General features: G+C 37.1%; 1 protein-coding gene across 1 annotated transcript in view; it reads right to left on the minus strand.

Moving 5' to 3' along the window:
- MALRD1 (MAM and LDL receptor class A domain containing 1) overlaps positions 1 to 23,150 on the minus strand; it is a 598,238-nt gene that overhangs the window by 143,281 nt on the left and 431,807 nt on the right. The window contains 1 exon segment of the mRNA XM_021064964.1: positions 19,710 to 19,867. Coding sequence (XP_020920623.1) covers positions 19,710 to 19,867 — 158 coding nt within the window.

Genomic DNA, 23,150 nt, shown 5'->3' on the forward strand with positions numbered 1-23,150 from the left:
AAACGATTCATTACATGTGTACAACACAGACCTCCGACTAGTCTCCAGGACAGCAGGTAAGGAGAGATTTGAAACAGTCAGTCTAGTCCTCACAACAGGAAAAAAAAAAAGCTGAATAAACTGAAAATCAACAACTCTTCCTAAATTTTTCAGTGAACTGAGGTCTCGGGGCAATCGTGACTATGGAGAGAGACAGGTAGATGCTTAGAACCCCAACTCAATGAAGCAGAAATCCAGGGACAGAAACCCAAGTGGGAACCAGTCACAGGGAAGGAAAAACCTAAACTGTAGTTGATGATTTGCTGGAGGCTCACTGAGGACAAGTTTGAAAGGTAAACATTCCGGGCGGGGGCATCTCCAAACTTGTATGAGTTTGAACTTCAGGAGCCCTATCAGGTCCTTACAGGGAAAATCACAGCAAAATTCTCTCAAGTTTTTGACAGGAGGAGAGGAAAAGTAGCCATTTTGAAGTAGACCCAGAACATTCTGTGCCTCTCAGTAAGGCCTGCCCTCAAGACAAACTATTTAAACAGAGCCTAGCTGACTAGGTTTACCAGACCCTAACCAAATGGGGGGAAAGGAAAATCAGCTCCAGCCCCTAGTAGTTTTCCATGTGGGGAAATTACCCACCCAGCTTCCTCTAGTCTTCCTGTATTACCTAAGGAGGTTAAAAAAAAAAAAAAAATCTGAGAGGCAACTGTGAAGGATTCAACCCAGGGGTACTAAAATACTCTCTAAAAGACTGAGATCTAATCTTAGCCCTATAGAGACTTTTCTCCCACCGCACAACTTCCCAACATGTAAATAGGGTTTCTGTGTAATAGAAAGAATAGCACATTGGAGACTTATTTAGGAAGAAAGCTCTCTGGAAACCCGACGACAACAGAGGAGACAAAAACAAGGACAAAAGGGGAACTAAAAGTCCTTGATACCTATAGTTACAGCAAGCAGTAAACAGAGCACAACCTCCAGCCAGATGGACATACAATCTCACACCAAGGACCCCAATTTTTTTTTTTTTAACCTGGTACATCATGTCAGGCTGTTAAGACACAGACCAAGCATCAGAACCAGACTTAGATATGGTAGAGATGTTAAATTATCAGACAGGAAACTTAATGTAACTCTGATTAACACGCTAAGGGCTGTAATGGAAAGGTGGACAACATGGAAGAACAGATGGACAATGTAAACAGAATTAGAAACTAAGAAAGAATCGAAAGGAAACGCTAGAAATTTTAAAAAATATTCTAACAGAAATGAAGCATGCCATTGATGGGCTCATCAAGACAGGACACTGCAGAGGAAAGAATTAGAGAGCTTGAAAATATGTCAATAGGAACTTCTAAATCTGAAATGCAAAACAAAAAACTGGAACAGTCCATCTAAGAATGGTGGAATGGTTACAAAAGGAATGACACGCATAATGTGAATACCAGCAGGAAAAGAAAGAAAGGAAGAACAGAAGAAATATCTAAAGTGATAATAAACAGTATTTTTCCAAAGTCAGTGATAGACAACAAACCACAGATCCTGGAAGATTCGAGAACAATAGGATAAATACCAGTCCCAGTATTTATCTACAATGAGGCATATGATATTCAAACTGCAGAGAACCAAAGTTTAGAGAAAATCTATCTAATGAAATAAGCCAGAGGGGAAAAAACAACTATTAGAGGAACAGGGATAAGAATTACATCAGACTTCTTTTCAGAAACCATGCAGAGAAGAAGACAGTGAAATGAAATATTTAAAATACCTAAAGAAAAACTCCAACAAGGAATTCCATATCCAGTGAAATGATCTGTCAAAACAGAGGAGAAAGAAAGATTTTCTTAGAAAAGAAAAATTGAAGACATTTTTTGCTAGCTGACCTGCCTTGCAAGTAAATTTAAAAGAAGTTCTTTAGAGAAAAGGAAATGACATGGTCAGAAAATCAGATTACATAAAGAAGGGTGTTAATAGAAGGAATAAATAATGGTAAATAAATTTATTTTTCTTATCATTAATTAGATAATAGATGGTTTAGTTAAAATAATAATAAGAATGTACTCAGTGATTTTAGCTTTTGGGGCAAGTGAAATGTAAGGCAGGATATTATAAGAGAGGGAGGGGAGATTGAGAATACTGTGTTACAATGTACTTGCACAACACAGGAAGTGGCATACTGTTATTTGAAAGTGACTTGGATTATCTATAAATACATATTTCCAAACTTATGGTCTAATAATTTAAAAAGCCTAAAAAGAAGTATAATTGACATGCTAAGAGAAGAGAAAAAATAATTCATAAAAAATGCTCATTTAAAACAAAGGAGGTGAAAAAGAATGCTAAGACATGCACGTAAAAAGAAAGAACAAGGTTAACGAAGGTAAAACAGTAAAAAATAGGCTAGGTATTAACTATTAATAATCACTTTCAATATCAGTTTTCTAAACATACCAATTGAAAGACAGAGATTATCAGAGTGGATTAAAAAACAAGACCCAACCATGGGTTGTGTACAAGAAATTCAAGTTAAATATAGACACAGAATAGAAAAAAGGGATGGAGAAAGATATACCATGCTAATACTAATGAACAGAAAGCTGGACGAGTTATACTAATTTTGGGCAAAGCAGACTCATTTGCTTTGATTCACTCAATTGCCTATTTTGTTGGAAAAACAAAATTGCCTCATCCATTGCAATGCCAATTAAAGCAATTATTCAAATAGTCACCAGGTCCTCTAAACACAGGCACTCACTCTCTTTTCCCCCTACCATCTTTCCATGACACTTTCTATTTCCAATTTTGGACCTGTAAAAACGACGTGGTACATATGTCCAATGGGATACTACTCAAGCCATAAAAAAGACAAACTAATGCCATTTGCAGCAACATAGATGGAATTAGAGATTCTCATACTAAGAGATGTAAGTCAGAAAGAGAAAGACAAATACCATATGATATCTCTTATTTGTGGAATCTAAAATACGGCACAGATGATGCTATCGACACAACAGAAACAGATCATGGCCAAGGAAAATAGGCTTGTGGTTGCCAAGGTGGGGGTGGGGGTGGAGTGGGATGGACTGCGAGTTTGGGTTTTGGGGATGCAAACTGTTACATTTGGAATGGATCAGCAATGGGGCCCTACTGTACAGCACAGGGAACTGTGTGTGATTGGGTCAACTTGCTGTGCAACAGAAATTGAAGAAACCCTGTAAATCAACTATACTTTATTTAAAAAATAAAATAAAATAAAAAGGTCCGGTGGCACAGCCCCTCTAACCCTACCCGTGTGAACTGCTTTCTCCAACTCTCTCTTTAGAGACCTAGTACCTTTGCCTGATCAGAGGCAAGAATTATCAAAGCACGAGGTACATTATGCTATATCAAAGGAGGCACTTAAGAACTCAGTAAGAGCAGGGTTCTAGAACTGGGCCCCCTAACAGATTTAGTAAAAATGTCCTTACAATGGAATAAAAGCTCTTTTAAGATCTCTCTCCCTTACCTCTTCCCCCTGTGTCTTCTTACTCTCTGCCTTCCCGAGCTCTAGCCACAAGGATCCCTTGCCAGTCTCTCTAGACAGCAGGAACACTCCCGATTTGGGTCTTTGCACTGCCTTTTCTCTCTGAGGTGTTCCTCTGGTCTGGCCCCTGTATCTGCATGGCTCACAACCACACCTCCTTCAAGTGGTCACTCAAAGCTTAAGGCAGCACACCCTGGCCACACACAGCCCCACCCTTCCTCTCAGACTGCTTTATGTGTCACAGTCTTCAAGAGGACTACCCAGCTTACTCGCCCATCGCATTTCCTCTTGTTTAATGGCTCTTTCCCCGTTAGAACATAAAGTGTATGAGTGCAGGGAGTTGCCTGTTTTGTTTATTTATGCATGCCCAGGACAGGTGCTGGCAAGTACGTAACGGGGGCTCAGTAAATATTTGCTAAAGCATGAAAGGATGAAAAAGCTAAAGATTTAAGAACTTAAGCATTGGACGGGCTCTTGGAGATCTTTTAGTTAAATTTTAGATCTTTCACAGGGGACGAGGGACCAAGTGACTCGCTGGGTGGGAGTAAAGGTAACCTGGCACATTTCTCACTGCACAATTTCTACCCTAGCAAATGCATCATTTTTATCTGATAAAGAAATGTATATACTTATGAAAAACAGGATTATTCAGGCACTGCCGTGAGGACTAGCAATGCTTCTCTCAGTCTCTTTACAAATAGCTGCTTGTTCACACACTAAAACAGCATCACAGTTTTCTTTGTGGGTTTGGATGTCAGTGAGTTATAAATAAGCTGTGGTGTCTCAAAATTAAAAAAAAATAGGCAAGAAGAAGAATGGATAATTATTTTAAACCAAGCTTAGAACAATCGGAACTTGAATTGAAGAACAATCTACATTTCAGCTTTCTCTCAAAAGACTGAGGAAATAGATCACTCTTTTTTCTTTGCCTTTCTCATTTGAGATGAGAAAGGGAGGCCCACTTTGCTCTGCAACATCTCAGGGCACATTAAATGGGTTCATTGACATGAAAACCCTGTTCAAACTATGAAGGATCAGCCAAGTGAGCTGGTGAATATCTGTGGTGAAGAGAGTCATTTCTGGTTATTTCTGTTATATTTAAAAAGCATATAAACATAATTAGGTGGTATTATGGCTGGTGCAATTTAATTGAAATTATTGTTTCCCTCTCCAACAGTCATAAAAATAAGACATAACCTTGTATTTATTCTTTGTAATTTAAGGAATGGTCAGCATGCAAATTTGTAAGATGTTTTGAGGAAAACTGAATTTCATGGAAAAAAAAGTATTCCAACTCCTTAAAGAATAATACAAAGCATATAACTTTCCTTCAGAGTTTTACCCACTTAGTAATAAGAAGGCTGAGCAGTGTTACCATCAGGGGCTAGGGCCCGGATTCTAATCCTGGCTCTGCCCATACTAATTGGATGTCTCAGGCTAAATTATGCCATCTTTTAAAACTTTGATTTACCTTCTATTAAGAGATGAAATGTTAATATCTTCCAGCTGGGTCTGCTATCAGGTTTAAGTAAAAATTACATACATAAAGTAATTGCCAACACTAAATGCATTTCTTTTTTATTATTATTCCTGTGCTGGCTTTTACGTATCAGATATTATCTAGTTTGAATAAAAGAGTTCATATAGTTGGATGACTCATATTAATAAGAATGTCGGCTGGGCAATTTCATCATAAAGGGTTAACACATTCATGGGATTTAAAAAAATAATTTGGAGTTCTCGTTGTGGCAGAGCAGAAACAAATCCGACTAGGAACCATGAGGTTGTGGGTTCAATCCCTGGCCTCGCTTAGTGGGTTAAGGATCCAGCGTTGCCGTGAGCTGTGGTGTAGGTCGCAGATGCAGCTTGGATCTAATGTCGCTGTGGCTCTGGCGTTGGCTGACAGCTGTAGCTCCAATTAGACCCCTAGCCTGGGAACCTCCATATGCTGTGGGTGTGGCCCTAAAAAGACAAAAGGCAATAAATAAATAAATAAATAAATAAATAAATAAATAAAAATAATTTCAGGGTGCAATTTCAAATTTTTCGGATTCTTTACACATGCATCGCTACCATCCTGCTAAATAAGGGGAATGAGAACCTGAGAGCTTTAGAAATTCTAAGTTTCCAGTCATTAGGAACATAAAAAGCTGGGCCTAAGATCTGGGTTTCCAGTCAGCTACCTTTCCTGAACATCACTCATTTGCAATAAACATCACAGGCTGTATCAGAGAAAGGAGAGCTGAGAAAAATTTATGGCTACTATATATGTGGAAATTGAAGTGATCTGTATTTAGCTCTACAACACTGACCTCACATTCTTTTGAAAGAGACAGACTATTTAGGAGTAATCAGAAATAAAGCACCAAGCACATGACCCTTAAAAGCAGAATGACCTGTGTTCAGTGCTAATCTGATACCTCCAAGATTTTTTTCTCCCACTTAATAATACCACCGTATAGACTGCCTTCAACATGCCATTAAAACATCTTCCCTCCAAACGAGGAAAATTTTAGACTGCAAAACAGCAAATAGAAAAAAAAAATGGAATTGTGACTTGATTTACTTTCCTTTCAGCATATTCTACAAAATTGTAAATATTTGGAAAAGGTGTTTCTGGTTCTGATGGCTAACTGAAAACACATGCTTACCTATACAGCTGAAGAATGTTCCACTGCAAAGACAGGAAAAATACTGAAAGAAATCCACAGAAGCAGTGGAAAATCAGGAGCACAGCTACCAACATATAAAAATAGTAAGGATTTCTGGATGTTTTAACCCAAATGGAAACTGTTGGTTGAAATTACATAAACAAAACTGAGGAACTTGCAAACATCTACAGGGGAAAAAAAAAAAAAATAGACCCACAAAAAAGTGACTGTTCCTGGCAGAATTCTGGAATAACTCAGAAAGAGACGGACAGCATAGAGGAGGAGCTATGCATATGTCACCAGCTCATAATGAATCAAAGAACTCTGTAAACAGCCAGGTCAGCCCCTGTGTTAGGAGTTGCTGATGCTAGTGTTCACACTTAGGACACATAAGGTGGGTGAATACTGCTGGAGCTTGAGATCTGGCCCTGGCATTTCCATGAATGGGCACTCAGACAAGAGAAGCAAGGGTGGGGGGCCTTGTGACTGCCATGAGGTCCTTGTGGCTCCCTCAACAAATAAGCCACCAGTACACCGGAAATGCTGGCCCACTAGAAAATACACCTCCTGGAGTTCCCGTCGTGGCGCAGTGGTTAACGAATCCGACTAGGAACCATGAGGTTGCAGGTTCGATCCCTGCCCTTGCTCAGTGGGTTAACGATCCGGCGTTGCCGTGAGCTGTGGTGTAGGTTGCAGAAAGCGGCTCGGATCCCACGTTGCTGTGGCTCTGGCGTAGGCCGGTGGCTACAGCTCCGATTAGACCCCTAGCCTGGGAACCTCCATATGCCGCGGGAGCGGCCCAAGAAATAGCAACAACAACAACAACAACAACAACAAAAGGCAAAAGACAAAAAGACAAAAAAAAAAAAAAAGAAAATACACCTCCTCCTTTACAACAGAGCAATAAAACCAGAGCTCTTAAATCAGAATTCATCTTCAATGGAGTTCCCATCATGGCTCAGTCACTGGTAATGAACTAGGATCCATGAGGACGTTGGTTTGACTCCTGGCCTTGCTCAATGTGGATTAAGCATCTGGCATTGCCATGAGCTGTGGTAGAGGTCACAGTTGTGGCTCGGATCTAGTGTTGCTCTGGCTGTGGCATAAGCCAGCAGCTTCAGCTCCAATTCAACCTCTAGCTTGGGAGCTTCCTTATGCCATGGGTGTGGCCCTAAAAAGAAAAAAAAATCAGTAATATTATCCAATCTAGACTCATCCACACATAAGAATAGAAAGCCAGTAGTAAGTAACCAGACAGCTGAGAAAAATTACAAGAGAGACACTAAATTGAACAGAATACTGAACACCAAGAGAACAACTGCTAATAGAAATAAGTGGAGAAATAAAGAATGATAATTAATCCCCTTGAGAGACTTCAGTGTCCATCATATCTATAAAATAGAACAAAGTAATCTGAAGAAGAAACCTTTAGAGTTCTTGGAAATTAACAAATCGATTGCTAAAATAAAGCCCTCAGAGGTGAACTGAATTACAGAACTGATACAGATTAAACATGAAAAAGTGAACTGGAAAATTGAACCAAGTGACCCTCCCAATGTCACAGTGTCAGAGGGCCAAGGAATGAAAACTTGGAGAATATATGTTAGGGGATAGTATCCAGAAGTTTCCATAGTTGTTTAATAGATTTTTTAGAAGAAACTAAATAAATGATAGATGAAAATCTCCCTGAGGTGAAAAATGATGACGGTCCAACAAATTTCCAGGAGAATTAATCAACCCCAGGGCTTAAAGGAACGTTTTACTCACTTCCTGAGAGTAAAGTAGGAAACGTAAAAATCCTAGGGGAGAAATAATCAGGTAGGCGTCTGTCCTCTACAAGGCAGATGGAAAATGGATATTAGAATACAATGCTGCTATGCCTTTGATTATTTAAGGAAAAATAATTTTGAACCTAGAAGGTCATACCCAACCTATCTTTACAGTACAGGTCCATGATATGTTTCCTTTAGTCGGTCAGGAACTCATAAAGCTTACCACCCATGCACTATTTCTGAAATCTGTATGAATGAAACATGCTCTGCATGTGACCTTCCAAAGTTCATATGTTGAACTCTAAACCCTGAATATGATGGCACCTGTTCTTCACAGACTTTGGAAAACTTAGGGTTACCAAAAGGGACAGGTGAGGGTGGGGAGAGATGGACTCGGAGTTTGGGATAGGCATATCCACACTGAGGGATGTGGAATGACTGGCCAGTGGAGACCTGCTGGTGCAGCACAGGGAATTCTACCCAATATCCTGGGACAATCTATGTGGGAAAAGAATCTGAAAGAGAATGGATGTGTGTATATGTCTAACTGAACCACTTTGTTGTACAGCAGAAATGATCACAGCCTTGTAAATTAACTAGACTTCAATTAAGTGTTATTTTAAGTTTTATTGAAATATAGTTAATTTACAAGGCTGTGATCATTTCTGCTGTACCAAAAAAGTGACTTTTTCAAAAAAAGAAAAAGGCAAGGTTAAGCCCTAATGTATCAATTTAAAAAAAAAATGACTGTATTTAGCGATAGAGCTGTTAAAGAGGTGATTAAATTAAAAGGAGGCCTGAAATTAATGTGGATCTTGGGAGTTCCCACTGAGGCTCATCAGGTTAAGAACCCAACTAGTATCTATGAGGATGCAGGTTCGATCTCTGGCCTCACTCAGTGGGTTAAGGATCTGGTGTTGCCACAAGCTATAATATAGATTGCAGATGCAGCTCAGATCTGGCATTGCTGTGGCTGTGGTATAGGCCAGCAGCTACAGCTCTAATGTGACCCCTAACCTGGGAACTTCTATATGTCATGGGTGCGGCCCTATGAAAGAAGGAAAGAAAGAAAGAAAGAAAGAAAGAAAGAAAGAAAGAAAGAAAGAAAGAAAGAGAAAGAAAGAAAGAAAGAAAGAAAGAAAAATTAAGGTGGGACCTAATCCAGTCTTGCTGGTGTCCTGCTAAGAGGAAATTTGGACACAGGAAGAGATTGTAGGAATGTGTGCACACAGAGGAAAGGACAGGTGAGCCCATGCTAAGATGGAAACCATCTACAAAGCAAGGAAAGAGGACTTAGAAGAAATCAAACTTGCTGACCCTTTGATCTTGGACCACCAGCCTCCAGAACTGTGAGAAAATAAATGTCTGCTGTTTAAGCTACCCAGCTGGTTATGGCAGCCCTGAGCAAACTAATACACATATCAAACAAAAGAATCCAATGTAGTGGACTACATAGGAATTAATAAAGAATAGTGAGCAAAGATAACTGTAGAACACAGATTCACTTGATAATTATATACTGGTGAGGTCTCAGGCATTTTAAAGACTGTGGTTGCCAGGAAAGTAGATGAATTATTTACACTGTGAATCTAATGTTGCAACCAGTTTTAATAAGTCATAGCGGTGTCTGGAAGGATGAGCCAGGTCCATAAAGTTATGCCAAAGGTCTTTTATTTGAGGGAGGGGTGGGTAGGTTAAAAGTATGCAATTAATTTTCAATAAAAATGGATAAATATTTTAAATAGATTGACTAAAAATTAAAAGGCACTTTAGAAAAAGAGACACAGCAATTAGGACTTATAAACACTAAAAATAAGCAGGAATGAATCAATCTAACTAAGACAGAGATAAAGAGGAAAATAATGAAACAAGAAAAAATACAAACAGAAAATACATGAAAAATTGATTTGTGCATATGTGAAAGAACAGAATTGATTTATATCTATCTATACATATATATAGAAGCTCACATAAAGGAAAAAATAATCCAGCCACATATTGTCTATAACTGACATAACTAAAGCCAAGTGTCACGGAATCGGTAAAAATAAAAAGATGAATAAGATATTAAGAAATTGATTTTTAGAATGTAAGAAGGTCCATATTTATTAACAGGCAAAATGAGATTTCAGGGAAAGTATAAAGGGAGTATTTTGTATTGATATAAGTTGTAATTCCTCAAGCACCTACAACTGTCTTGAATCTCCAAGCATTCAATAATATGGCTTTGAAATACAAGGACTGAGACTGATAAGAACAACAAAAAAAAAGACAAACTGAGACTTAATGCTGGAGGAATTTAAAATACTTTTTCCCCTAGTTTGACAAATTAAGAAGATACAGTAAGGCTATAGAGGATTATAACGTATCTTTGTGTTTCTATCATATCTCTGTGTATCTATGTTTGTATCCAACTAAAAAGCAACCATCCTCTCACACATCTGTAGAAAATTTACAAATGGACACATGAATTTAAAATAAGAAAATGAAATCATGTCAGTTCAACGAGGGCAGGACACAGTATTGAATCAATAGTGTTGGAAGAACTACATTGCTATTTGGAAAGAAAATCATGAGTTTCTAACTTCTCACCATATACACACAAAATCAGTTATACGTGGATTAATTAGTTAATGCTAAAAATCCAAATTACATAATAACTAAAACAAGTGAGAATATGTTGTTATTTTACAACAGGAAAGGGCTTTCTGAGCAAAGCATTAAAACCAAAATCTATGAGAAAATACAGACCTACAGAGTTCACAAAATTAAAATGTAAAAGAAAAGTTGCTTTAACTATAAGTATGTTAAATTTTTTTAAGAAGTAATATTCAGCTTAAGACCTAGACTTCTAAGCATAGCTGACTTTTGGTTCTTTCTCAAGGTGACTTTGCACCTAGCCTGCTTATAGGCAGTTGTAAGAAATACCTTCTTTTGCAAATTCCCATGTTTCTTTCTTAAAACTGTGACTTGATTTTAATTTTTAGCAGCATAATTCTTCAACTTGAGGTCACTTTTCTTTTTCTGCTTTTATTATATTCTAAAGGGAAAGTCTAATTTGAAGGTCATATTCGATTAGTTCCTTCTCCTGAGTGTCAGCCTTTGCATTTCATGTACTGCCTTCCCAGCCTGCTAATTTATACTTTATGAGCAACTTACAGCAGTGTTTTCTTTCTTTTCCTTTCTTTCCTTCCTTTCCTCTACTCTATTTTCCTCCCTACACTTCTTTCTTCCTTTCTTTCCCTCCTTCTTTTCTTCTTTCTTTCCTTCCTTTCCTTCCTTCCTTTCTTTCTTTTTCTTCCTTCCTTCCTTCCTTCCTTTCTTCCTTTCTTTCTCTTCCTTCCTTCCTTCCTTCTTTCCTTCTTTTCTTTTCTTTTACCATCCTGAGGTTTACTTTCCTATCATCTACAATAAAAGATCCACATCACATGTCAGCATAGCTTTCTCAACCTGCAGTATCCAATATCTTTGCTGTTAAGGTCTATGCACCAACCTTTGCTAAGCTGATAACGGAAGTCTGTGACCCTTATTATGTGATACATGATGTGTTGTGCTAGACATGCTCTCCTCGGTGTCCCCTTTCTCAAGGTCCTGAGTGTCAGTAAACTGCTTGGCAAAATGCCTGGTACACCATATACAACCTTCTTTTCAGTAAGACCCGCCCAATGAAATATGGGATACTGATATAATACAAGGAGAATCTTGAATCTATTCTTCAAAAAGCAGGGAATCACTGAAAAATACTTTGGTTCATTTTAACTATAGTTCTCGCGTACTGCCTGTGTCATGTCTTACAAATGATTGCAACACACCAGTGTGCGTGTGACAAGTTGGGAACTACTGACCTAGTACATTAGGCTTAGAAAAGTATGAAACACTCAAATATATGGTACAATCTAGAGCTTTGACAAGCCTGTTGAAAGGGCAGAAATTTGCTAAGTATGTTCAATGACGCCTACACATACTTTCTCCATGTTATGCCTAGGGATATTTGCATATCTGATTGCTTCCTCTCTTAACATTGACTCATGCTATTCTCAAAAGCTGCTCTTGATAAGCAGTGTACCCTTACTTGTGGAAACAATGGCCATGAGATTCAGTGTACAACAGAAATTCTCATTGCTTACTTAGTCTAGAACATCAGTTAAAATGCATATAAAAAAGAATAAAATTATAGTTAGCATACTGATAGTACCTCTCCGCAACTTTTGTGATAACATAGCATAATAAAAAAGCATTTTAAAATTAAACATAAATAAGAAAAAATTGGGCAAAATTTCTGATATCTAAATAGCCTTAAGCATATGTCATACAAACTAGTACTTATTTAATTTTGACATGGTTTTATCAATGTAAGTATATATTAAACTTAGAATACATTTTCTTCCATTTAGAATCTTAACATTTTTCTCATTTCTCTTTTTATTCAACAGATGACCAGAAGAATTTCTGCAGCACTAGTGCTAATTAAGAAATGGGCCAGATCCTCGTCTATGTGGTGGTAACATCTCATGGTGATAACCAGAGACTTTGGGTGACTCACTTGCACAGGTTATTTTTATTTGTAAATTATTACTTCACTGCACTAAGTAGGAACCTAGTACCCTGATTAAATGAATGTAAATCTAAAATACACCTCCTTTATTACTCAAAAGTGTCCATGCGCCATACTTCGATGATTGATTATTCAATGATTTCTGATGATATTATTATACATGGTGATGAGGGTAGTGGCTGATTGGTGTGTCATGTGTTCTTTCCAGACTATCTCCAGTTATTTGGCCTTTGCAGGTGCATTGTGCCTCTGCACCATGACTCAGAGGGCCAAGATCGCTCTGGATTTAAGAAACAAGGTTGAATGGAAGTGAGACTCTTTTCTTTCTCTGCCAGACTTCTTATTCTGAAGTTCATGGGTCTGGAAGCATCACAGGGAATATGCAGAATTTCCTCCTGCATTTTCCTACAGCGGGGCACCCTGAAAGGTTCAACTCTTCTAACAGCACAGCTATAGGTCTAATGACAAACCCAGGGGGATTCCAAAACTGACCAGAGGAGGCCTCTCTCAGTTTGGCAAAGAGAATGTAGTCTTGGTGGCTACATCCTTGAATGGCTCATTCAAAAGTTGACCATTGAAAAAGCAGTAGAACAAAAGGATTAAATGGTAGGTCCTATCAGCAACTACAGGAAAAACAAGTACCCAGAGCAACTCCCACACCACCTCATCTGCACCACACATTTAGGCAACATATTTAGGAGGACTATTTAAATAACTGCTGCCCCTTTTCGTTTTGGTTTTTGTCACATTTGTAATTCCAATCAAATTTATACTGAAAACTACGATATGCAAAACACAAAATATGCAAAGTGCCTTTTAAAGAACCAGCTTTCAATAACTATTTGTAGGAAGTAAGAGATGATTTTGAATAATAAAATATGGAAAATAAAATATGCCATTAAAAAACTCATCTAGTTCTGGGAGGCAGTAAAGCATCCTAATTAAAAGCATAGGCTGGAGCCACCGGATCTGGGGACACCCTGGCCTGTCATCTCTTAAATAGCTCTGTGACCTTGATTGAACAAGTTCCTGTGGCTTTCTGTCATTTCATTTTCCTCATCTGTTAAAATGTAGAAAATGGCATTACTTGCTTCACTGGATGGTATGAGCCTTAGATCAATCAATAAATGTAAAGGATTTCAGTGAATGGTGTACAGTAACACTCTGATATTATTTTCAGAGGTTTTTTTTTGCCTCTGCTCTTATTTCCTAAATATCACATTTAAACAAAACAAAGCAAAATTCACAAGCATGGAGCCACACGGCTTCCTAAATGGGACATTTACATGCTAAATTCCATAGGTTTCAGCAGAAATTATTTGGCTCTAAAACTCGACTTTAAAATAAAGACCACTTTAATATGGCAGGCTAACTTCTGATATAGGAACAATAGGTTTCTAGAAGTCCATTTAGAAATATTAAGTCATCTGTTATCACTGAAAGAAGTTTTAGGAAAGAGTTCACTTTTTCCCCTGAGCAATTAGAAATGTCTATAAATTACAAAAAATATTATAAAATGATTAATTATAAAAGTTCACTTCCTTTTTTGTCTTTAAAAAATGAGTCTGGAGTAATAAAAGGATATTAGTCATTTGTAGGGAAGTTCTCTTGTCCTGTGCCAAACTTTACCTCTTTTCATTAAATAACTCACCTAAGGTAGCATTAAATATCAGAATAAGCCAGGAGCTAGGAAGCTGAACTATTGGAACTAAATAATCTCATGGGAAATTAATCTGGTTTCACTTAGGGCACTTTTGGCAACGTGGATCAAAAAGCAACCGGCACCATTTTAAAGAGTGCTTTTAATTTTATATGGAGTCAGGTAATTGAAAGATAGAAAGAAACTGACCTAGAAAATAAAGTACGTATTCATATTGCTCCATAATTCCTGAGCCTTTGAATCAAAGGATACCGATGCCTATACAGATATCTTATTATTCTGAATATTATTCATTTACCATCCTGAATATTATTCATTTGCTACCGGGCTCCCAGTTGCTATAAAACATTTCCTTCATTATGCAGCACTCTACTTTGCAGGCTGGGATAAATCTGAATCATTTGGCTTTTTACTCTAACAAGTCAAAATTCATCATAACTGAATTTCACTTGGATCTCATCAACTGTACAAGTCTCCTTTGACTGTATTAGCTGTATATGATGTCCTTCACTAATATACTAATAAAATTAAAGTATGCTTTATTAGAAAACGATCTTAATATGCCAGTGAAAATCTAAGCCTTGTTCATTATTGATAGCAATTGCTTTCCAGTTTGTCCCTATTCTGCACTTTAAACCAAGATATATCTTCTCTGCCAGAGACACTTGGAAATCATCTGACTTGTCTCCCTGTTTCACTTCCACTTCTGGCCTCCTCTTACCCCCAGCTCCTGTGCCTTTTCTTCATAGCAACCAGATAAATCTTGTATATTTTCAAGTGATGTGTTATTATCCCTCACTATATGCTCTGCTATGGACTGAATATGACCCACTAAATTCTTATGTTGAAGTCCTAATTCCCAATGTTTTGGACTTTGGAGGTGGGGTCTTTGGGAGCTCCTGAGGGTGAAGTCCCTGTAAATGAAATTAGTGTCTTTATAAGAAGGTACACAAGAGAGGTCATCTTTCTCTGCCAGATGAACACACAGCTGTAAGCCAGCCATCTGCAAACCAGGAAGAGGTCCACTATAGAAACCAAACCAGCCTGTACCTCGATCTTGAACTTCTCAACCTCCAGAACTATGAGAAATAAACTTCTGGAGTTCCCGCTGTGGCTCAGTGGTAATGAACTCAACTAGTATCATGAGGATGGTAGGTTCAACCCCTGGCCCATTCAGTGGGTTAAGGATCTGGCATTGTCGCAAGCTGCAGGGTAGGTCACAGACACAGCTTGTATCCAGCATTGCTGGGGCTGTGGTGCAGGCCAGCAGCTGCAGGTCCAATTCAACCCCTAGCCTGGGAACTTCCATATGCTATGAGTGTGGCCCTAAAAAGACAAAAAATAAAAATTAAAAAGAAAAGAAACTCCTGCTATTTGAGCTACCTAGTCCATGGTAACTTGTTACTGCAGCCCAAGCTAAGACACTCTGCAATGACTAATTAGAATTAGAATAAATCTAATCTCTGCACCATCCTTATAAGGCCCTGAGGAGCTGTTTCCTACCTATCTCTTTGATTGTCTCTCTCCTGCTTATTTTGTTCCAGCTATTCTGGCCTTCAGATACCTTCCGCTTTTGAGTTTTTCCATTACTTGGTTTCCTCTGTCTAGAACATTCTTATCCAGGTATTCATAAGAATGGATCTTTTTGGTTGTTCAAATCTAAACTCAAACTTCCTATTTCTCAGAGAGACTTTCTTTCCATCCAATATAAAATAACTCTCTCAGCAGATTATGAGTAGTTATTTATCACAGAAAACTATTTTATTTGCTTCAGAATATTGTACCAGAAGTTGAAGTTTTCGTATATGTGCTTTTTCAATTTGTTTTCTGTCTTTCCCTTCTAGACAGTATGATTTAATAAGTTCATATAAAGAGGACAAGTTTAAACAGACTGGTGCTCACTAAAAATTTTTCATTGTTTTACCAGTTAATATCTTCAAAAGATTTGTTTTTCTTTGGGATGGGCACTTAGATCAGACAAGGCCAAGTTAGAAAAGACAAACTACTCTAACATACTTCAAATAGAGTACATTTTATCTAGGGACTTGATATATTGTTTATTTCTCCACATCTACTCTCTCAGTGGATATTACCATTTATTTTATTGTTTTTTTCTTTTTTACAGCCACACCTGTGGCATATGAAAGTTCCCGGGCTAGGGGTCGAATCTGAGCTGCAGCTTCTGGCCTAAACCACAGTCATAGCAGTGTGGGATCTGAGCCATGTCTGTGACCTGTGCCGCTTAACCCACTAAGCAAGGCCAGGGCTCGAACCTGCATCCTCATGGATACCAGTCAGGATCTTAACCCACTGAGCCACAATGGAAACTCCCATTTATTTTATTCTTTAATTTTTTTAATATTAAAAGAAAGAGGTTTTTCCTCACCACAAATCAAGATTAAATTAATTAGACTTTTGGTTACTTTAGAAAATACATGCAAAAAGGTGGGTTCTCAGACCCTTTGTAAGGAATTATCTGTCCATCAGACTCGCCAATACTGTGACTAGAGCTGATTCCTTCGATCACAACATATTGGTTGAAAAACCATCTTAGAAATGTTGTAAAATATGGCCTTGTTATACCCATATTAGACATTAAAAGAAAAAAAGTTGCATATGAAAGAATGGTATCTTGCTGGAAAGCTTCAATTTAAAGGGTGGAAAGAATGGGATTCCTCTTCATTGGTTCATGCACATATAAAAATATGACATACTCCGGAAGTTTTTTCAATCTGGGAATAGCCCAAGATTGAAAGCAATTGTTGAGAAGTAAGACTTGCCACAGTAACTGAGATCCATTAGAGACATAAGGATACACTACAAAATTAGTTTCTCCTTGGGATTCTGTAACAGGAATTTTTCAATAGTAAGTAACAAAATGACTTTTACTGGCTCAGGTAAAGTAGGCTCTACCCCTATAGGGGCATTATACTTCCCAACCAACCAAGAGATGTACAGTAAGACTTCTCCTCTCTCCTTTGTCCCCGGCCTATAAAAACAGACATGACCATGTTCTCAGGGTTGGCTCTCTGTGATTATCAGGAAGTCATTCCACTGCACTAGCAGCATTTCTTATCTCAATAAACTTAGCTTTCTTTACACCCCACTCTGAGTCTGAACATTCTTTTTCCAACCTGCACATGGACCACAACAACCAGGATTTAAACCCAGCAGTGGCAAATTTGTTTCTTCCTTTTTTTTTTTTTCCCACTCCTGAGACTCCTGTGTGCTAGATTCTTTCTCAGTCTCTCTCCCCCTATTGCAAAAGATGGCCTCCAATAGCCAAAATCTAGCCTCCAAAAGCCCAGATCTAGTCCACACTGAAGAAACACAGAAAAAAAGAGAAAGCTTCTTATAAACCTTGCATCAAATACTGGAAATGACAATTCCTGGCCCTGCTTGGGTCACCTATGGAAGTGGTAAAAGAAAGCCAGGGAGACAGTCAAACCTAGCAAGACAGTTTGGAGTACGGGAAAGCAATTCCTCTACAAAACCTGAATGTCAGACTGAGTATAATTCCCCAATGCTATGAAAACGATGCTTTCCAGTAGACCTCTCTGGAGACAGCCTAGAGTACAAAAGCAATGCTACACTTAACTGCCGCCCTCTAGTTAGAAAACCCTATAATCAACAAAAGCAAAACATCAGATATTAAGACTTAAGACCAGCGTTTCCATTTCAAAAGCTGTTTGCAGAAACACGGCTAAAAGCTAGTTCAGTTAACTAGGTAACTGAACTAGCTGACTATTACAGTCGGGGTTTAACACTTGAATTTTGAAAGACAAAAACATTCAGTCTATAGCACTGACTGCCCAGCTGGTGAAGAGCTAATCATATACCAATGCTGTCACTGAATTGGAGAAACAACATTTTGTTAGCAAGTGACCAAGATCTGCTTCCATTCTCTCGAAAGGTTCGTTGGATTTTCCCTTTCATAATTGCTTCCATGTGTAGCAAATAACTATTGACTAGTGTGTCCTCTCCAACTGCATTATCTATGTGATAAAATGTCAGTCTTTTTAAGATTATGGTTATTATTCACTACCCTGGACAAAATTTAGCATAAGCAATAGGCTAATCTATTGAATATTCACACAGTGTATATAAAGACAAGGAAAAAAAATCCCAAATTTTCTCATGATCTGCATTTACACACATGTATTTGAACTGTTAAAAATGAATCAGTATTGTTTTTACTGGTTTATCTTTAGGAAAACCGACAATTGCATAGAATCAGTACAAATTCTCCACTTTATTTACAAGTTTTTATTTTTACTTGATAAGAACTCTCTTCCCTAACAATGGCTAGAATTGATAAGGTCTTTTATCCTTTCTCTCTTTTTCTTATGCTCCTCCTTAGACTTCTTTGGGTACTGCAGAAAACCTCAGAAACAGTGCTGGATAAAGGATATCAGGTTTTTGAAATCAGTTTTTTTGCTAATTGTTTAATCATGGAGAAGTTACTTTGAGTCTCAGTTTAGAAAAAGATACTACCTCATCAGATGACTGTGATATTTAAAACTGATAACATATACAAAGTTATAATACATAGAAAATAGGAATCACTTCATAATAGCAGGCATTATTTACAAAGGATAATGTTTGAAATAAAGACAAAAATTTCAATTGTATTTATCCCAATGACAAATGACTGTATAATTTCAAGGCAATAACATTATGTGCTGTGTTCTGATAGGTGATGTTTTAATTAGAAATCAAGATTTCAAAATCAGTTCCTGATGATTGAAAAGCTCACTGATCTTTCGTACAAGAAGTATAGGAGTTCCTGTGGTGGCGCAGTGGTTAATGAATCTGACTAGGAACCATGAGGTTGCAGGTTCGATCCCTGCCCTTGCTCAGTAGGTTAACGATCCAGCGCTGCCATGAGCTGTGGTGTAGGTCTCAGACGCGGCTCGGATCCCATGTTGCTGTGGCTCTGGCGTAGGCCGGTGGCTACAGCTCCCATTAAACCCCTAGCCTGGGAACCTCCATTTGCCTCTGGAGCTGCCCAAGAAATGGCAAAAAAGACAAAAAAAAAAGAAAGAAAGAAAGAAAGAAAAAAAGAAAAAGAAGTATAAATGCAACAACTTGGTTCTTAAAGATTTACATTTGGTGCACAGTCTCATTAAATTAGTTAAAAATAAAGCAGGGATGTTGATTTTAATGTGAGCTGATATGTACCCATAATCTTAAGTGGCTTTGCCTTCACTTTAGGGAAGAAAATTCTCTCCATTACTATCCCTCTCATCACATTTCTTCATTGTCCTTATCTTAGTTGTAATTAGAAGATGCATGTAGAATCTGCCCAGACTTTTTTCTCTAGATAATGTTTTAAGTAGCAGGCGCCATAATTGAGTTCAGGTGGCAGCCATGAATGAGCTAAATCTTGAATGAGATTAAGATGAATGATAGCACTGCTTGCCAAAGTCCCACTGCCCCAGAAAGAAATGAGAAATTAATAGAATCAGGATTGGTGTTGTCTGGCTATGGAAAAAAAAAAAAAAGTTTAAACACGTGCTCAGAATATTTCAGTGAAAGACAAATCTTCCTTCTGTACCTTTAATACTCCCAAGCTCTTGGGATCCACCATGTAGAACCAGAACCGAACAGTACACATTCCAAGGCTTGCTGGGAAGTATTGGGAAGTAGTGATTCTTGCAGTATATCCTTCTTTGGGGCCAGATGAGTTGACATAGAGGAAGTTCCGGCCACTACCTTGAAATAGATAAATATATATTTTTATTTAGTGAAATGATAGAGTTTCTTGGATGAGGGAGAATATATTTAAATCACGTGCAAGTTTCATTTTCCCCGAATACACATTCATGCACACACATAAAATTAAACACAACTCCTTTTCTTTTTGTCAGTTATATATCAAAAACATTTAATTCTTTGAATAAAAATTTAAAGAGTGTCACTATGCTTATGTGATTCCCAAAATTCACCTTGGTATGTGACTTGTTTATAAAGTGATCAAATACATGTGTTGACTTAGAAAGTGTATTCCTTCTCTCCTAAGTTGCTCAAAGCTACCTGTCAGTTTCAAGTAAATAAAATATTTTGCATGTTGCATCAAGAGCAGGAACCAAGGTGTTAGGGGCTGATTGATAATGTATCTTATTTTTGGTTGCTCTTGATTCCAGAGCGACCAAACTAGCAACAAATGGCAGGAAGGAACTGCAAAGTGAAATGTTATTCTGAAAATCACCACATTATTTTTCTAAGCAATAGATAACTTCTATTCTCTGCAACTGCATGAGTATGTGAAAGATCTCTCCATTTAAACACAATTGGGTTTTTCTTTTTCTGCAGACATCATCAAAATTCATCGTAGTTAGTATTCCCTCCATGGTTTTTACTGGGAAAAAATGATACACACACACACGCATATATAGATATACATAAACACTTTCTTAAATACTTCATTGCATTTCTAAACTGAGGCTATTAAAATATTTTCTAATTAAAGGCATTTTTTTCCTGTGGCCTTTAAGTATTGTTACCGGTGTATATGTTTAAAAATTGTAAGTCGTGAGTTAACAGTATGACTTTTCCAGAATGTCATATAGTTGGAATTATATAATATATAGCCTTTTTAGATTAGCTGCTTTCACGTAGCAATATGCACCATTTAAGATTCCTCCACAGGTATCTTCTAAGCCCTCAAAAGACAAAAAAGAAAAAAAAATTAACATCTGTTGTTATCTACAAAATAGCATGCTGGGATTCTGACTGGAAGTTAAATGTACACATCAATTTGGGAAGAAGTGACATCTTCAAAATACTGAGTCTTCTTATCTATGATCATGGAATATCTCTTCATTCATTTATATCTACTTTTATTTCTCCCATCAGAATTTTTTTTCTCATGTAGAACCAGTACTTAGATTTATATCTGAGTATCTCTTTTTTGTATTAATGTAAATTTTATTGTTTTTTTAATTTCAACTCCCAATTGTTCATTGTTGGTATAGAGTAAAGCAAATAACTTTTGTTTATTAACCAATATTGTTGTATTTGTTTATTAGTTACAAGAGTATTTTGGTTGCACAATTGAGATTTTTTAAGAAGATAATCATGTCACCTGTGAATAAAGACAATTTTATTTCCTCTTTCCTAATGTGTATGCCTTTTGTTTTCCTCATTTGTCGTATTGCATTTTTTAGGACTTCCAGGATGACAAAGAATAGGAGTGGTGTGAGCAGACATCCTTACCTTGTTCCTGATCCTAGCAGAAAAATATTTAGTTTCTCACCATGAAGCATGATATTTATAAAAAAAAAAAAAAAAAAGAAAGAAAAGAATGATGCTAGCTGTAGATTTTCTGGGATGTTCTTTTCTGCTTTCTTGAGGCATAATTGACAATATAATTGTAATATATTTAAAGTGTACAATGTGATAGTTTGATACACATTCTGAAAGGATTTCCCAGTTGAGTTTTAACACATCCATCATTTACTTTGTGTGTGCATGAGTGTGCGAATGCTTAAGACCTACCCATAGTAAATCTCAAGTATACAACATAGTATTATGAATGATTGTCACCACGAAAATATGGAACATGTCACGAACTTGTCATACATTCTAATCTTCTCGGCACATTCTAATTTTAGTAGGTTCTCAGAAGTGAGCAGTATAGATATTCTTTATCAAATTGGGAAAGTTCACCTCAGTTACTAATTTACTGAGGGATTTTATCACAAGTGGTTATTTCTGTCAAACGCTTTTCCTTCATTGATTGATTTGATCAAATGATTTTTATGCTTTACTCAGTTGATGGGAGTGGTTTCGCCAATTGATTTTCAAATATTGAACCATTCTGGCAAGCCTAGAATAATTCCCACTTGGTTGTGCTGCATAACTTTCTCTTCATTGTTAGAGCGAATATTTTCTTGAGGATTTCTGTATATATGTTGATGAGAGATGTGGATATGTAGTTTTCCTTTCTTGTAATGTCTTTTTTTTTTTTTTTTGGCTTTGGTATTAGGATATTGCTAGTCTTATTATATGTTGCCTTTGCTTCCATATTCTGGAAGAAATTTTACAGAGTTGGAATAAGTTCTTTAAATTTGGGGAGAATTAATTAGTGAATTTATTTAGGCCTAGTACTTGCTGTTTTGGAAGGTTTTAAATTATTTCTTCAATTTATTTAATACATAAATGCTCATTAAAATTATTTCTTCTTGTGTGAGTTTAGTAAGTTGTGTCGGAAGAAATTGGTCCATTTACTTCTCTCAATTTGTGAGCACGTAATTGTTCCTAATATTCCTCTATTTCCTTTTTTTTTTTTTTTTTTTTTGTCCATGGATTAGTAATAATGGTCTTCATTTTATTTTTGATAGTAGTCATTTGTTTTTTCCCTTTTTTTTTCTTTTTTTTTTTTTTTTTTTGGTCTTTTGTCCTTTTAGGGCCATACCCACGGCATATAGAAGTTCCTGGGCTAGAGTTCTAATTGGAGCTACAGCTGCAGGCCTACACTGCAGCAATGCCAGATCAGAGCCACATTTGCAACCTACACCACAGCTCATGGCAACGCCAGATCCTTAACCCCCTGAGCAAGGCCAGAGATCAAACCTGCAACCTCATGGTTCCCAGCTGGATTCCCAGCTGGATGCCTCATGACAGGAACTTCTTCCCTTTGTTTTTTTAGTTAACCTGGCCAGAGGTTTTCATTTTCATTGATCTTTTCAAAGAACCAGCTTTTGGTTTTGCTGATTTTCTCTATGGATTAGCTACTTTCAGTTTCATTAATTTCTGCTTTAATTTTGCTCAGTGCTTTTCTTCTGCTTGCCTTGGATTCAAGTTACTCTTCAATTTACAGCTTTCTAAAGTGGAAACTTAAATTATTGATTTTTCTTCTCAATATATGCATTCAAAGCAAAAATTTCCCTCTAAGCACTGCTTTCCCTCAATTCCATAAATTTTAATAAGCTGTACTTTCTTTTTCATTTAATTCAAAATATTTGAACATTTCTTTTGAGATTTCTTCTTTGAT

Source organism: Sus scrofa, chromosome 10 (genome assembly GCF_000003025.6).
Source record: "Sus scrofa isolate TJ Tabasco breed Duroc chromosome 10, Sscrofa11.1, whole genome shotgun sequence".
NCBI classification, from domain to species: domain Eukaryota; kingdom Metazoa; phylum Chordata; class Mammalia; order Artiodactyla; family Suidae; genus Sus; species Sus scrofa.